This window comes from Sycon ciliatum, chromosome 1 (assembly GCF_964019385.1).
Source record: "Sycon ciliatum chromosome 1, ocSycCili1.1, whole genome shotgun sequence".
NCBI lineage: Eukaryota > Metazoa > Porifera > Calcarea > Leucosolenida > Sycettidae > Sycon > Sycon ciliatum.
Genome location: NC_088643.1, coordinates 48,930,963 through 48,947,704, shown reverse-complemented (window position 1 = coordinate 48,947,704; position 16,742 = coordinate 48,930,963). Strand labels below are relative to the sequence as shown.

At 50.0% G+C, this 16,742-nt stretch overlaps 1 protein-coding gene across 1 annotated transcript in view; it reads right to left on the bottom strand.

Moving 5' to 3' along the window:
* Window positions 1-271: 271 nt before the first annotated feature.
* LOC135830631 (PAS domain-containing serine/threonine-protein kinase-like) overlaps window positions 272-16,742 on the bottom strand; it is a 38,335-nt gene continuing 21,864 nt past the window's right edge. The window contains exons 13-16 of the mRNA XM_065342869.1: window positions 15,940-16,082; window positions 15,183-15,316; window positions 3,167-3,307; window positions 272-1,283 (exon numbers count right to left, since the gene is read on the bottom strand). Of these exons, the coding sequence (XP_065198941.1) occupies window positions 1,195-1,283; window positions 3,167-3,307; window positions 15,183-15,316; window positions 15,940-16,082 (507 nt within the window). The 3' untranslated portion in view covers window positions 272-1,194. The remainder of the gene's footprint in view (window positions 1,284-3,166; window positions 3,308-15,182; window positions 15,317-15,939; window positions 16,083-16,742) is intronic.

The following is a 16,742-nucleotide window of genomic DNA, read 5'->3' as shown; positions in this document are numbered from 1 at the left end:
GTGTGAACTAGTAGTTTCCCTAGGATGTAAGTGGGCAGGGTGTGAATGTCACGCAGTTCAGCTAGTCGCGCTTGAGTGTTGTGCGTCTTCTTTATACAGGACACTTTTATCTGGGTGAAATTTCTTGCTAGCCCACACCCAAACTGCACTGCAAGGAATACTGACCCACGGTGGTAGACACGGACAGCTTTCACACCAGCAAACACAACAGCATGTGATTGAAACAAGTGGCGTTGTGCGTAATCTTGCCTGACCGGGAAGGCATGTGATGAATTAAGTGAACGGCATTGGGCATAATCATGTCCGAATGGAGAAGGCGTAGATTGATGAAATGAGTGAGTGGTGTTGTGCATAATTTAGTCTAATGGAAGGAGCTGAAGTACCAACATAAGCCTTTTTTACAAATGCTGTATGCACTGCTCTTTCCGTTATTCTTCCTATGCAAGTCGCAACTCTTGTTTTAAGTTGTTTTTCTTCTCTCTTTTTCTTTCCCTACTAGTTGCTGTTACACTCACTAATCCTTATGCACAGATATACAGCATTCCCTCACTAGTGGGACCATTGTTATTAGGCTAGGGCCTGTTTTGGACTTCCCACTCTAAATAAAGAATACAAACAAACAAACAATGCTGACGCAGCGTAGTAGTATCATGTGAATGTGACAGGCAGTATGTGTTCAGAGTTAAACCCGTCTATTATATAAATAAATAAAATATGCTGCAACGTGAGTGAGCAGAAACTACAGGCAGTACCGGCAGGCTAGTCGTACCAGTAGTGCTAGATTCTGTGAATGAACAAGTGAGCTAATGACAACATTGACGCAACCCTCCACACCCAGTGTGTACTATAATATAATAATTATATATATGCTAAGTTTGGCGTGGATAAAGAACAACCCACATGCACCGTACTACATGTAAAATACCAGGTCCTAAGTAGATGATCAATAGACAATGCTCTTGCGTAGCACTATGGTCCTACCTAGTCCCCTGTGACCAGTCATAACAATGTACATGAAAAGAGAAAAGTAGGTGGCTCAAGATGTTGCATGTTTGATAATGCCACATACACGCACGCCGAGGCGCACCAGTATTATAAATTAGAAGGCCGGAACAAAACAGGCGTTCGGAACATAAAAAGTCTAAATGCATCGTCTCTATATCCCTTCAAAAATTCCAAAGGAAGGGCAAAGGCTTATCGACTCTGACAGAAACGATTAGATGAGTTTCCTTTCTGCGAAGAACCAAGGATCTTTGTCTTGGAGTTGTTCATCAAGGCAATGGCTGGACAAAAGGAAAAATCGAAAAACGAAATACAAAAAAGGAAAACCGTACACCATCACATGCATGCAACACTCAACAACATTGCGGCACCAAGCTGTACCGAATGTGACCCATCTGCTAGATGCACTAAGATTTCCATGCCACTAAAAGTGCCCAAAATTCGTATTTTTTGACATTCGGAGTATAAGCCGCATGTCAGACTTTGAATTTTTGGTGACCTAAGTTTATGGGTACCGGTACATACAAGACGTTACAAATGGTTAAAAGGTAAGAAGCGTGACTGAAGTTCTAGCAAAAGTTTCCTAGTTTGTTTTACATTCTGAACTGACAACATGTAGAATCTTCGTGCTAGTGTAGCAACCTGCTGGGCATTTTCCGAATGATTTGTGTTCAGTCTGGTTGAATATTATAAAGATTATCAGATTTTTCCCTTTTACACATCATGTTTTCATTTGTGGAGGTGTACGGCACAGCGTACACCATGTTTGTCACCCAGATTCCTGTATACGATTTCCTGTACGTGCCGTGCGGTCATTCGAACCCTTGAGCTCTGCTGTACAACCCAGTCCCGTATGGGCGTGCATTCTACACAGTTATCCGACACGTTTATTTCCTTCTCTGTCGTTGCCTTTCTGCTTCTGCCGCACACGATTGACAACAACAAGTACAGTACCCTATTTTTCTTCTCTTACAGTCTTGGTGTTTGTGGGTGAATTGGTGAATAACCGGAGCCGCTTTCCTTCAAAATTGGTGACCCCGTACAACCGGTCAGTATCAGGCTACCGCGTTGTGTAGCCCAAGTGCCGGTGTTCCGAACTCGCTGTGAGCATTTCGTCCGTGTGTTGTTCGAAGACCTTGTGTTGCGATGGAGCGCGATTCTACGGCCCACGGCACAGGTATTGCAGGTACTCCCAGCACACCTACCGGTAGTAGCAAATTGCTAACTCGCTCTGAGACCGCTCTGGCTTCCAAGAGCACAGCGACTGGCAAAAAGGAGCACAGGTCGGCCGCCAAGCAGGCACCTTCGTCTGCCGAAACAGGACAATGTACCCTTGTCGCTGGCTGCCAGCGCTGACCCACCAGCATCCCGTGCTGACAGACTAGTGACAGTCCTGTCGTGTCAGCCATCACAGCGGTCAGGCTACCGCCCTACTATACTAGCGATCCGCAAATCTGGTTCGGCGTGGTGGAAAGTTTGTTCTGGACACGGATTATCAGCAGGAAATCGACAAAATTTCACCATGTCATAAGCAATGTAAGTGCTGATTTCGCCACCGAGGTGCAAGGCCTCATCCTCAGCCCACCAGAGAATGCTCCATACATGTGACGAGCTGAAAGCTCGTCTGATACAATGAACACAGCTGAGTGAGCAGCGCTGAATCAGCCTACTCCTATCAGAAGAGGAGCTAGGTAACCGTAAGCCCATCCAGCCGTTGCGGTGGATGCAGCAGTTATTAACTGACCACATGATGGATGACTGACTGTTCCGCGAACTCTTCATCCAGCGGCTGCCAGAGAAGGCCGGCCGGCCTGATACCCGCGTTGAGCTCCGAGACACTGCCACTTGAAGATCTCACCGGATTTTGGCAGTTTCTCCCGAAGCCAACGCTATCATGGCTCTTCGGTCGGCTGCAGCGATCATGCCGGACAGCACAGTTGCATCCATCTGCCTGCTGATCTGCAGTCTGCTGCTAAAGTGTTCATTCGCTGCGATGCAGTTCGCAAGCCGCTTCAGGCACCCTTTTAAAAACGAGTGGCTCAAGAATGCCCAAAACGCTCCACGGGGTGTAAAGTCATAATGAAAAAGTCGACAGGTAGACCCCCCCCCCCCCACACACACACAGTCCAGACAGCAGCCCCCAAAACAACAGTAAGTAACGAACCTTGGCCACGTAGCACCATATCAAAGTCATACTTGCTCATATCCACTTGCTGCTTCATCCACGAGCAGCTGCGCAATTGTGTGATAGTGCACCGACTCAGAGGGTCAGGGTGAAGAAGCCACAGCAGTACTCGCAGAAGACCTGTATGAGAAACACAGGAAACCTTAGTCGATCAAGAAATGTGGAGTTTCCTTTCTAGTTTTCACCTACAATAAGTTAGTATGGGATGTGTTGGGAGCAAAGGTGCATATGAAAACACAAACGTGCAACGAGCTTTGGATACAGTTTCGGTGCGCACATGCGAGCGATCTATACACAGCGGCAGCGGCAACTGCGCCATGCAGGATACCAGGACAATGCAGACTGAGAACAAAACTTGAGTGTGCATTTCAGAGTATGTGAACTATTATTTTTATGAAGACCACATTTCGCTTTGCACCATATTTGTGGCTCGTTGCAGTTAACGCTGATGTCTTTGGGACTAGGCGGATGCCTGAGCGGCAAGGAGAGCAACAGTGGTTGTTGTGTCTCTAACCAAGAGACTGTGGGTTCACACGTAGAGTTTACATACAAGTTTATTCTACGGTTGCAAAGCAATAAGAAGCGTTGAGGTATGATTGTGCTAGAGGATATAGAAGTTGTATCCCGGGTGCGGGATTTGTTGGGTGCTGGGTGGCAGTACAATGAATTGCTATAGAGAGTTCATGTCTAAGCGGTTGTGGTTTTGGGGTGGATCAATAGTACTTGCATTTTTTTATTTAATGCACAAGAAGAAGAAGCGGATGAGCTGAGAGCACGGAACAGCAATTGTGTGAGCAAGAAGCAATTCAGTCTCTCAGGCGAGCCGGCAGGACTCGGGCTCTCGGAGGGTTACGGCGGGGTTCGGTCGTATCTTGTGCCAGCGGCGACTGGACCTGCTGCGTTACAGTTGTTGCTGCTACTGGTGCTTTCGCAGGCGGAGGTGTTGGGAGTAGCAGCGGCTTGAACACTGGGTGGTGTCGGAACACTACAGTGCATTTCAAAACTATAGACGCGTAGGGTTTTTGAAATATTTCAAATTTGGCTGGAACTTTTTGAGAATAGTTTTCGGTATATTGCTCAGGATCGCTCCACAATTACTCTCATATAGTTTCTAAAGGATTGGATAACAGACGCCCAATTTGGAAAAATTTATGCACAAAGTGATCACAGATTTTATGTGGTATAGATGCTGGCATAACGGTTTTTGCCTAGGTACGCGTCTATAGTTTTGAAATGGATTGTAGCTGGCGAATGAGCAGTCAGAAAGCACAAACTGTGATCCGGTTCTGCCACGGACGGCAAAGGCGCTGTGTTCATCGGTACGGATGATTGCGGAGCGGAGTCGGCTGACCGGAGCTGTTCAACATGGCGCCTCCATTGCTGGTCTGGGCCAACTTCCACTGTATAGTGGTGGGAGCCGTGTACCGCTTGCACGGTGCCCTGAATCCACGGGTGTGGTGCGTTGGTGCGGTAGTCACGTACCATGACGGTGTCATCCACAGCAAACGTGCGCTCACGGTTCGCTGATCTTGCACTACGCTGAGCTGTCTGTTTCTTGGCAACCGATGCCTGGACACTGGGTTGAACCAGCGACAGCCGAGTGCGTAGCTCCCGGTGCATTAGCAGGGATGCTGGTGTGGCATTCGTTGTAGCATGGGGCGTGGTGCGATAGGCCAACAGGAAGCGAGGCAAGAACTCAAGCGGTGCTGTAGCAGAATGGGACCTGACTATCTGCTTCGTTGTACGCACAAATCGTTCAGGCAACCCGTTAGTCGCTGGGTGGTACAGTGCTGAGAACGTGTGCGTTATGCCATTGGCTTCTGTGAAACGGCGGAACTCATCGGCAGTAAACTGCGGGCCGTTGTCACTCACGATCTGGTCCGGCAGGCCATGTTGAGCAAACACTTCTCGGAGACGGCGTATGGTAGCCGGGGCAGTGGTGCTGCTCATTGGGAGCACTTCTGGCCACTTACTGTGGGCGTCCACCACAATCAGCCACATGTGCCCTTGGAACGGCCCGGCAAAATCAATGTGGAGGCGTTGCCATGGCTTGGACGACCACTCCCAGGGATGTAGCGGTGACTTCGGTGGCGCCGCCTGGTGTGCCTGACAGCCGAGGCAGGCCTTGCCGGTCTGCTCGATGTCTGTGTCGATGCCTGGCCACCATACAAAGCTGCGGGCTAGTGCTTTCATCCGAACTAGCCCAGGATGGCCACTGTGCAGCTCCTCCAGTACTCGGTGGCGCAGTGGGGAAGGAATGACGACACGGATTCCCCACATGACACGCCCTTGGTGTAGGCCCAGCTCATCTTTGCGTCGTACAAACGGTTGCATGTCACCGTCGGTTGTTGACAGGGCCCGTCCGGTGCTGACACTGGTTTGGACCTTGGCGAGAACTGGGTCACGGTTTGTGTGACGCGCAATTTCAGCTGCCGTGACTGGGAGCGGATCGATCTGGGCCATGTTGAACACGTCTGCCCAGTCTAGGCTCTCATCCTGTGGTGAGTGTGGCAACGGTAGTCGTGACAGGCCGTCAGCGTTGGCATGATCGGCTGATTTGCGGTACTTGATCTCATAATTCATGCTTGCTAGGAAGATAGCATACCGCTGTAGGCGGGCCGTCGTCATGGCTGGCAATCCCTTGCTAGGACTGAAGATGGCTGTCAGCGGCTCATGGTCCGTCAGCAGGACGAACGATCGGCCAAACAGGTACGTGTGGAATTTGCGGACGCCCCAGACAATAGAGAGCGCCTCCTTATCGATCTGGGCGTACCGCTTCTCGGTGTCCGTCATGGACCGTGACACGAAGGCAATCGGCCTTTCCGTACCATCCGCCATGATGTGCGAGAGCACCGCCCCCAGGCCATATGGCGATGCGTCGGTTGCCAACTGCACAGGCAGGTCGGCATCAAAGTGCATGAGGACCTGATCCGAGGCGATGGCTGCCTTGATAGCCTTGAATGCAGCCGCGCATTCAGTTATCCAGTGCCAAGACTGACCCTTTCGGAGCAGGTTGTTCAGTGGATGCAGGGTCGTGGAGCAGTCTTTGAGGAAGCGCTGGTAGTAGCACACCATGCCCAGAAAGCTCCGTAGCTGGGACACGTTCTGCGGTGCTGGGGCTTCGTTGATAGCCTTGACCTTGCCATCAGTCTTGCGCAAGCCGTGGCGACTGACAAGGTGTCCACAGTACTCGACTTGGTCTGCAAAGAACGTGCACTTGGCCGGGTTGACTCTCAGGCCGTGTTCCGACAGACGACTCAGGATGCTTTCCACATTGTCCAGGCGGTCATCGTCGTTGCGGCTGGTGACAATAATGTCGTCCAGTAGGCAGGCCTGGCTTGGGACGCCGTGCAAGATGCGGTCGATAGCCTGTTGCCAGAGCGCTGGTGCAGAGGCAACACCGAACCCGAGTCGGTTGAGCTGATACAGGCCCCTGTGCATCTTGAGTGTGAGGAGTGGTTTGGATGCGTCATCCATCTCCATTTGGAGGTATGCCTGCTTTAGGTCGATTTTGGTGAATCGCTGGCCTCCAGCCAGGGTGGCGAAGACATCTTCCACGCGTGGTAGCGGGTGCTGGTCCACCTTCAGGTGTGGATTCAATGTGGCTTCGAAATCTCCACAGAGACGAACTGAGCCGTTGGGCTCCATCACAGGCACAACAGATGTCGCCCACTCACTCCACTGTACCTTACTCACGATACCCAGACCTTCCAGCCTGTCCAGTTCAGCTTCCACCTTTGGCCGCATGGCGTAGGGCAATGGGCGCGCCTTGAGGAAGCGAGGGCTTGCATCGTCCTTCAGCTGGAGACGAGCCTTGGCGTCCTTGAGCTTGCCAAAGTCGTCGCTGAACACATCGGAGAATTTCTCCTTGAGCTGCTCAAGACGTGTGCCTGCTGATCCTGGATGCAGTTGGCCAGGGGACACGGTTGCGGAGGGGACGTCAGCCATCTCGACCTGGAACAAGCGCTGCCAGTCGAGAGCGATGTGGGCAAGCAGGTCCCGGCCACAGAGCGCTGGCCCCTGCGTGTCCACCACATGCAGTGGTAGCTCCGCGGATTGATGGTAGTATTCCACGCGTGCTACGAACGTTCCGCGAGGATGCACGGGCTCGCCGGTGTACGTACGCAACTTCAGCTTGCTCGCGGTGAGAGGCGAGGCAGACAGCGACTTTTGATAAATCGCACTCGGAATGATTGACACCGCAGCTCCAGTGTCGACCTGCATGCGGACCGACTGGCCATTGACGATAGCATCAATCCAAAGTGCCTTCCGCACGGTCGTGGGTGTCGTTTCATCCGTGGCGACTGCTGGCGCTTGAAGGACGTCTGCGGCTAGAAGAGAAAGTGAATTGAACTGCAGTGGTTGTAGTAGTTCAGTGCAATAGGTAGCAGTAGTAGTGTGGTGCCCATAGTCGTAGTCCTACTTTTTTTTTGACATGGGCGAGCCGATAGGCGAGCCGACAAAACTGCTCTGCTCTCTGCCTGGTATCGAGCAAAATGTGGCCAGCTTGCTGCAGACTCTGACAACCTTTGTCAGCGAGTCGAGAGACCGGGAGAGGTGCCTCCTACGACACTTAGATGAGCTCTCTGCACAAATCGTGGAGTTGAAGGCGGAGGTTCGTGTCTCCCTTGAAAAGAAGTCCGCCATTACAGCCGTGGATTCCTCCTCGGAGCTGCCCGGCAGTACCCATACTCTCAACAGCCAGCGTACACCCCGTACCCGTACCAAAGGCAACCATGCAAGCAAGCAGCAGCATAATCTGCAGGATCAGGAAACAACTGGAGCGCACATGGAGGCCGTATCCCGTAGCGGCACTTTCGAAAAGTGATCGAGGACAGTGGGCCCTCAGGCACGGAGTGCTCGGACGCAGATGACTTTCAGCAGCATGGAGGACGTCGATCTGGACACATGCCAGCCAAGCCCAACGCAACCCCTGCATTGGACTTGGAAGCCATCCAGGATGATTCTTGGCAGTTGGTGGCTGAAGAGCCTCACCGCAAGAAGCGTGTAGTTGTCTTTATTGGCAATCCCAGTGCCCAGTGCAATGACCAACGGCTAAGCGAGTTCATCACAACACGCTCCACCGCAGTACACCAGTCAGTTGCAGTTCATGATTGCAGTGTCCGTGAAAAAAAGAAGGGAATGATGACAGGAAGAGTAACTATTGATGCTGATGCCCTCCCCACAGTCACCTCTGTAAACTTTTGGCCTAGACCACTGTATGCAAGGGAGTGGACATTCCATGAAAAACGTCATGGGCCAGTGCCAGGAAAGGGAAATTGACAGTCTGTGCTGTCGAAGAAGTCAGGCAAGGACTCAGCCACTCACAGCTCCGACCGCAAGCGACGGCATGGGGATTCACCCGACTCTGGCAGCCCACTGCTCAAGAAACTGGCCGAAGACCACCAGCAGCAAGAGTCTGCCGAGCAACAACAACTGAATGCAGACAGCCAGCAATCATGAAGCTCCTCCTGACCAATGCAGGCGGGCTGCTGTCCAAGTTCGGAGAGTTTCAGCATACCCTGTTGCTCTCAGGTGCAGAAGTTGCCATAGTGACTGAGACGAAACTAACAGTGGATAAATGCTCTCACAGTGCATCTATGATCCCGGGATACTGTGGCCCGATTCGCCGAGACCGAACAGAACACGGAGGTGGCATTGGAGTCTGGATCAAAGCTGGCATCGCGTACCAGCATCTGGATCAGTACCAGTCTGCTGAATTCGAAACAGCGTGGCTCACCGTTGGCCAGTGCAACAGCAAAACTGTCATAGGTGCAGCCTATCGTCCTGGTTCCTGCGCTGACAATGATCTGGCTCTACTCGAGCACTTAGACCAAAACATAGATACCATGCGGCAGCATGGTAAGCACATGATTCTGGCTGGAGATTTTAATGTTCACAGCACGTCCTGGCTTGGCAGCTCTCGAACGACAATCACAGGGGAGTTCTTGGAAGAAATCAGTGCAACACACTGTCTTGTCCATTGGATCTCGTCTTGTCCGACTTTCCTGGCACCGTCCACACAGCAGTATCATCTCCCATCGGTCATTCTGACCACTGTGTAGTATTGTCTAACTTTCAGGAAATCACTCCTGTACTGGAGCGGCCAACAAGCAGGAAAGTATGGCGTTACGGCCAAGCAGACTGGGGCAGACTGAGGCAGACTGAGGGCACATTTCCGCAGCTTTGACTGGGCTGCTGTCGTCTGCGATGACCCCGAACTTGCATGTGAACAACTCACAACTGTAATTCTGGATGGAATGGACACGTTTATACCATCTAAGACCCTGACAGTACGAACGACGGACCCTTGTTGGTGGACACCTGAGTGCAGCACTGTAGTACAAGCAAAGACTCGTGCATGGAAACGGTGGCGTCAGCACCCCGATGACGGAGATTTGCGAGCTTCATTCATCGACCTAGTGGCCCGAACAGCTGCTATTTTGCTGCGTGCCCAATCAACACATGATGCTCGTGTCAAAGCCAAGCTCAGCTCAGGCTCACTTAACGACAAGCAATGGTGGTCCAACATGAAGAGAGCTGCTGGGATGGAACGTGCCTGTGAGATACCTCTTCTGAAGGACACCGCAGCACTGAGTATCCAACTCGCCAAACCAAGGCTGATTGCCTCGCCAGGTACTACTCCCAGAAGTGTAGCCTTGCAGGTGCTGACATCTCTCCAGACGATCTGCCAGAAATGCAGCATTTGGACCGCCATGGTCTTGACCGCATCCATTTCCGGCTTGCTGATGTACGCCGCCGTCTAGCCAAGCTGAATACATCGAAGGCAACAGGACCTGACAATATTCCAGCAAGAGTCCTAGCTCAGTGTTCCAGTGAGCTTGCAGAACCAGTCACCAAACTGTTCTCACTCTGCTTTCGCCACAGTGTTCAGCCTGCCAAATGGAAGCTGGCCCATGTGGTTCCAGTCTTCAAGAAGAGCCCCCGCTCAGATCCCAAGAACTACCGGCCAGTCTCACTACTATCCATCCAGTCAAAAGTAATGGAGAGTATAGTAAACAAGCAGCTCGTGAATTATCTAGAGCATTTCAACATTCTGCCCGACAGTCAATATGGCTTTTGGCAAGGAAGAGGCACGTGCGACATCCTCACTGCTTTGCACACTGAGTGGGTCAAGACTGTCAGCGATGGAGGGTACGCTCACATGGTGGCGGTGGACATAGCAGGAGCATTCGATCGGGTATCACACTCTGGACTGATTTTCAAAGCCAAGAACGTTGGCATTGGCGGCTGCCTGCTGCACTGGCTGCAGGATTACCTCCTCAACCGCGAACTATCAGTCCTGGTCCACGGTGAATCATCCTCCCCGGCGCCCATAACAGCAGGTGTGCCCCAAGGCAGTATCCTTGGCCCGACACTTTTCCTCTTGTATGTGTCTGACCTGGATCAGTGCTTGTCTCCCGAGACACGACTAAGTTCATTTGCAGACGACACAACCCTCTACAGCCTCATCCGCACGCAGGACAATATGAATGACATGACTGCCGCCTTGCAATCCAGCCTCAAACGTCTTGAAGAGTGGGGAGAACGCTGGCGCATCAGATTCGAGCCCTCTAAATCGCAACAGCTGCTGATGACTACGAAAGCCACACACCCAGCTGTCCCTGACATCAAGTTTGGAGGTATCGCGGTTCCGGAAGCCAACACCATCAAGCTTCTTGGAGTGACATTTGACGCCAAGCTGTCATTCCGGGATCACTTGCACTCAATTGCGACACGTGGCTGCCAGAGACTGGGTGTTTTCCGTCGGGCTTGCCGGGTGTTAGATTACCATGGCCGGCTTTGTGCGTACAAGGGATTTGTGCGACCCATCCTTGAATATGCTCCCCTTGTGTGGATGGGAGCTGCATCCAGCCACCTCGCCCGACTCGACCGTGTGCAGAAACATGCAATGGCCATTATTGGCCCTGGTGCCCTTCTCCAAAGCCTGTGCCACCGCCGGATTGTATCTGGGCTGGTATACCTGTACAAGCTCCAGTGCATCCCAGGACCACCCCAGCTCACCGCCATGATCCCCCCTCCAGCCAACCATGTAGAAGCTCGGCGCACCCGGAGTCAACCCCCTCCTGGCCAGCAGCACCATGTGCAGCTGCAGCAAGTCCTGGACAGGAGAGCACCTGCCTATGCTTCTCGCTCCTTCCCGCTTTCTGTAGTCTCAGTATGGAACAGCTTGCCAAGCGAAATTGTAAGGGCTCCACTCAGCTTGAAGCGGCTCCACACTTTCAAAGAAGATGTCCATAAGTACCTCACGCACCAACACTGGCTGATGGCTACCGACTTCTACGGATGAACTCTTGATTGTGGCACGGGTCATGTTCCTTGGTTCGGCTATGCTGATGATATTGGGCTTCATTTACCTTTTATTATTAGTTTGTTTTGTTTGTTATGATTTCTTGGTTTTCCACCCGGTTTAGTTATAATTTAAAATATTATTTGGTGCAGCTTTAGCACTATGTGGTTTATGATTTCCCTTTTTCTTAATTTCGTATTTAGCGCTTTTGGGCGTCATTATTTTCTTCTCATTATTTCGCACCAAGTTATTATTTCTGTCGCACCGGGTATTCTCTAGCTTCTGTTTGTTTTGCAGTTGTTCTTGTGCAACCCCCCCCCCCCCACCCATTTTTCGATGCCTAGTTGCAACGCTGACGCCGAGACCACTAGTCGGTTGAGTTGCTCCCTGCACATCAGCACGTCGTCCCTACATCCCCTATGTTTTGTCCTTTTCCTCGTTTCTTTTTGTTCTCCACCTGTTTTCCAGTAGGGCTGTGTCAATAGTTTAAAAAATAAAATAAAATAAACTCGTCGTCGTCCGCGACATCGACAGCCAAGCTGTGGCAGACGCTGCTACCACTTGAGCGTTGCGCTGAATCTGTCGATCTTTCCGCGAGGCGCTTCTTGCAAACCTTGCAGAGGCGCCCAGTCTTCCTGCAGTGGCGGCATTCATATGCCTTGAAGGGACATTCACTTGCGCCGTGTGCCGTCGAGCCACAGCGGAAGCAGGTTGAATAGTTCGTACGGGATTGACCCGAGTTCGCGGACTTCGCACCTCCGAACGATGGTCTGCCAGCATGACGATGTTGCGATGTGCCCAGAACGTGTACACCAGCAGCAGTGGCACTGCCCGCGAGCTCGGATGCATCGCGAGTGGCTACCTCCAGGCTGTTGGCTTTCTCGATGGCGGTCTTCAGAGTGAGGTCCTTCTCTGCAAACAGGATTACTTTGCAGAGAGCTTGACTCCTGATACCACACACGAAACGATCCCGCAGCATGGTATCCAGGACATCGCCAAACTCACAGAATCGTGCCAACGGTCGGAGCTCCGCGAGGTAGGCATTTACTGACTCTCCTTGGCGTTGATACCGCTTGTGGAAACGGTATCGTTCCGCGATCACCAAGGGCTTCGGAGCACAATGCGCAGCCAGCGCGTCGGACAGCTCCTTCAACGTCTTGTCCTTCGGTTTGTCCGGGCTGACCAGGTCAGCCAACAGTTTGCAGGTCAAGCCACCAATCAGGGTCAGGAAGTTGGCTACTTGCCTGTCTTCGGCCACATTGTTGGCAGCGAAGTACTGCTCGACGCGGTCATAGTACGTAGACCAATCCGTCGTTCCAACCGAAAATGGTTTCATGGCTCCAATTGCAACGGCCATCTTCGTCGCCAGATGTTGTGTCTCTAACCAAGAGACCGTGGGTTCACACGTAGAGTTTACATACAAGCTTATTCTACGGTTGCAAAGCAATAAGAAGCGTTGAGGTATGATTGTGCTAGAGGATATAGAAGTAAGTTGTATCTCGGGTGCGGGATGCGTTGGGTGTTGGGTGGCAGTACAATGAATTGCTATAGAGAGTTCATGTCTAAGCGGTTGTGGTTTTTGGGTGGATCAATAGTACTTGCAATTAGATGAATATATGTCTGGTACATACACTACAGTGGTGATATCTCCTCTGGAGCTACATGTATAGTGATATTTCAATATATTCACCGTCGTGTTCATCAACATGGACATACAGTCAACTTCGCCAATAATGACTGCGGATATAACGACAATTTGCGAATAACGACAGAATTGCCATGCCCAGAGCAAAGTCCCATCTAACTGTAATACATAATAATGAGACTTCGGGTATAAGGACACTTCGCGAATAAGGACACTTTTCTGATGCCCCGCCGAGTGTCGTTATACGCAAAGTTGACTGTACATGTATTTCTGGAAATACAACCCTGTTGTTGGTGTGCATGCAAGAACTATAACTAGGGATATCACCGTATTTTTTCTTTCGTAGTAAACCAGGAAAACTGTTTGTTTTCGGGAAGAACTACAGTACAGGATATAGCACAGAAAATTTGGATGAAAAATCTTGAAGGATACCAGAGATATGAGGCGTCAAAGTCTTACGCCAACCTTCATCATGATGCATGCGGAATGCCATACTGCTGTGGCACCAACAGGGTTTTCCGGAAAGCCTAGCAAACGCTTAGCAACATTACAATGTTGTCAGAATGCTATGAAATCTGGCTTGTAGGTGCAATATAGGTGCAATACAGGTTGGTTAGTCCTAATGTTGACCAAAATATAATATTTCGGCAAGCGATGACCAATGAGAACGAGCGCGGCGCACGTAGCAACCACCATAGCAACAATGCTAAATCCATTGAACACGAGTTCCATTACTATGAAATTGAAGTGAGCACTGATGGCTATGGTCGTATATACATGTGCAAAGTAATAAATACAGCAGTTTGGTCTTCAGATGCCCAACTTTACTGCGGCAGTCACACAGTTGATCAATCATGTACATGTACATGTACATTTTACATGTAAAATGCACAATAGTGAAATACGCGTACAATCCAATCACTGACGCGATCCATGTCAGAGCACCACTCCATAGCAAATTCTTTCTTGTTTCAAGGCGACGAGTCGAATACAAAATCATAGCTCACGTTGTCCCAATGGCGAAAGTCTCCGTCAGGTGCAATCTTTCACTTGGGCCAACAAATCATCTGAAACACTCCTAGCGGTTGAACATATTGGGTCAAGAAATTCATTCATTTTGGGCGACCAGGAGGTGAAAGTCTTGAAAGCGCGATGAAGAGCGATCCCCCAGCTCGAGAAGAAAGCACTATTCTACATAATTCGAGGTCGCTGAACACGATGGTGGGTGTTTCCTGGCCGTGTACTCCCTCCAAACGGATGAAAAATCCAATTGAAAACTACACTCCTCACAACAAAAAGCTCAAACTACAGTTGCCCAAGCAAGTGCGGCACCAAAACGAGCAGGAAGACCTCAGCTATCAAACGCACCAACTTTCAACTTTGAAAAGAACTTCTCTCTCTCTGAGCAGGACAAAGTAATTGGAAAAAAACTGCAGCGAAGTCCATGGTGCCACCGCTACCATACTAATGTACGTGATCCGAGTGAAGACTGTTTTCAGCTGATTTGTCACGTGACTGAACTCCCTACTATAACGGTTATACTTCGAAGTAGAGCATATGCATATGGACCATCTATCTCTGTGTGTCAAGAGGTACTTCGAAGTACAATAGAAGCGACCAACACATTGTACGAGTATCTCTTTTTGACACTCACACCGATATTAGATAACGGGTACGTTGAGAGCGTATTTGGTACGGGTTTGTAATGCGAAATGTGGTGTTGTACTGTGCATGTCTGTGCTTCGCAAGACTCTTCACATAATATGGTACACAGGAACGAGCACACATGTATACCACCTAAACATTGCAAAGTGCATGCATCCTAGCCATTCAAAAACACACATCCATAACTGAAGCTGGTTCCATAAACCGTAAAATTTCAGGGCACGCTGTCACGTAAAAAGGAATGCACCTGAGTTGCTGCAAGTTCTTGCGCAGCCAAGGAAGCACCGCACGTCAGTCACATCACACTGCTATTTGGTCAGTAGCCAGGAAGGATACAGCAGTCATAACACTAGGCATTACATGGTGACACTTACGCGAGGACACTGCAAACGGAGGATTTAAGTGGCCATTGATGATATCATCGGCATCCTTGAAAGGATTTTCAAAGAAGACAAGCGTGAAGAGAGTGACACCTAAGGTCCACATCTCAAGCTCAGGCCCACGGTACCTGAGTAAAAGAAGAAAAGGAGGAACCAATGACAAGGGGGGTTATTACATGTTTCTACTTGCAGACAACACAGACAACTGACTATTACTCCTGCAGTGTAATGCATGGGTCCATGCACACCAGTATCACAATGTCACATAGCTAAGTTAAAACTTGTAGTTGACAACAGAAATGACCGATGAAATACGGAACAGAAATTCACTTAACCGTGAGGTTTGCACACAAAGTTGACACTTCAGTTTTTGCTCTATTTCGGTCATGTGTTTCTGAATCTTCTAAGCAAATTTCGCCACTTCAGTTGAACCCAGATTGTCAAGATCTTACGATGTTCATTGTGCACAACCTCACTGTATCATCTGATCCATATGCACCTACAGTTGGGTGGGGTAGATCGATGGTACTACTTCGAAGTAAAAATCCATGAAGCGAGTCAGTAGCTTTTCGTTATAACGGAACCTCACAAGCTATTGGATCATGCCCCCCAAAAAAGAGAACATACAATGTACATTGAATGTTGGAATCTCTGGTCAATCTTGGTACATGTACATGCATGAACAATCATATTTGGTCGGATTTCAAGGGGCTTAGAATTGTCTCAGACAATTCACAATACCAAGTCTTACTTGTTTCCGGAGAGAACCTCTGGCGAGCAGTACTCAATGGTCCCGCAGAACGAGTCAAACAGCGTGCCTTCTTTCATAAAGGCTGCCGAGCCAAAGTCAATAAGCTTCACCCTGAAGTCTTGATCAATGATGATGTTCTCATCCTTAGAACACGAACAACAGACACGAGGAGCCAGGACAGAACTGTTTAGCGAAACGGACCTTTCCATTTGAAATCAGGGGTTCTCATCATTCCATCGCCTACTGTCATGCTCGATGGTTTCCACCGGCGCAAGAATTCAGCCCAGGAACAGTACGGGCAATCAGAAAGCGACTCAGCACAAGGTCTGTAACTGTGGCACAATCCTAGGTGAATGAGACCATTATAAACAAGGTGAACACTGCTGTAATAGCTATCCCCTGGATTAGTATTCTAAACTTTAAAGTGGAATTTACCATGATTTACAGGATTCTTGCGATCTGATGTGTAACACGATGCATTTTTAAACACAAAAGAGCAACGCGACTTGCAAAATGCCAATGGGAGAAGTCAGCAAAGCGAAGTTGCCGTGATGATTTTCCCAAGGCGCAATGCAGGGGCGTACAACATCTCGGCTTTCATGTAGCTTGGTACGACTTGTAAAAAATCTACCAGAAGCTCCTGAACCTAACATACAGCTTTTGCAGCAAAAGAAGCTCCGCACTGCACACCAAACCGTGAAAGCTGAGCCAAACTCAACTTCTGCGATTGGCCAGATGCAGTCAGTGGTTGTGTGGCTGCAAAGTGGGTGCAATTAGGACCTCCTACGCAGCACTGGAAGGTA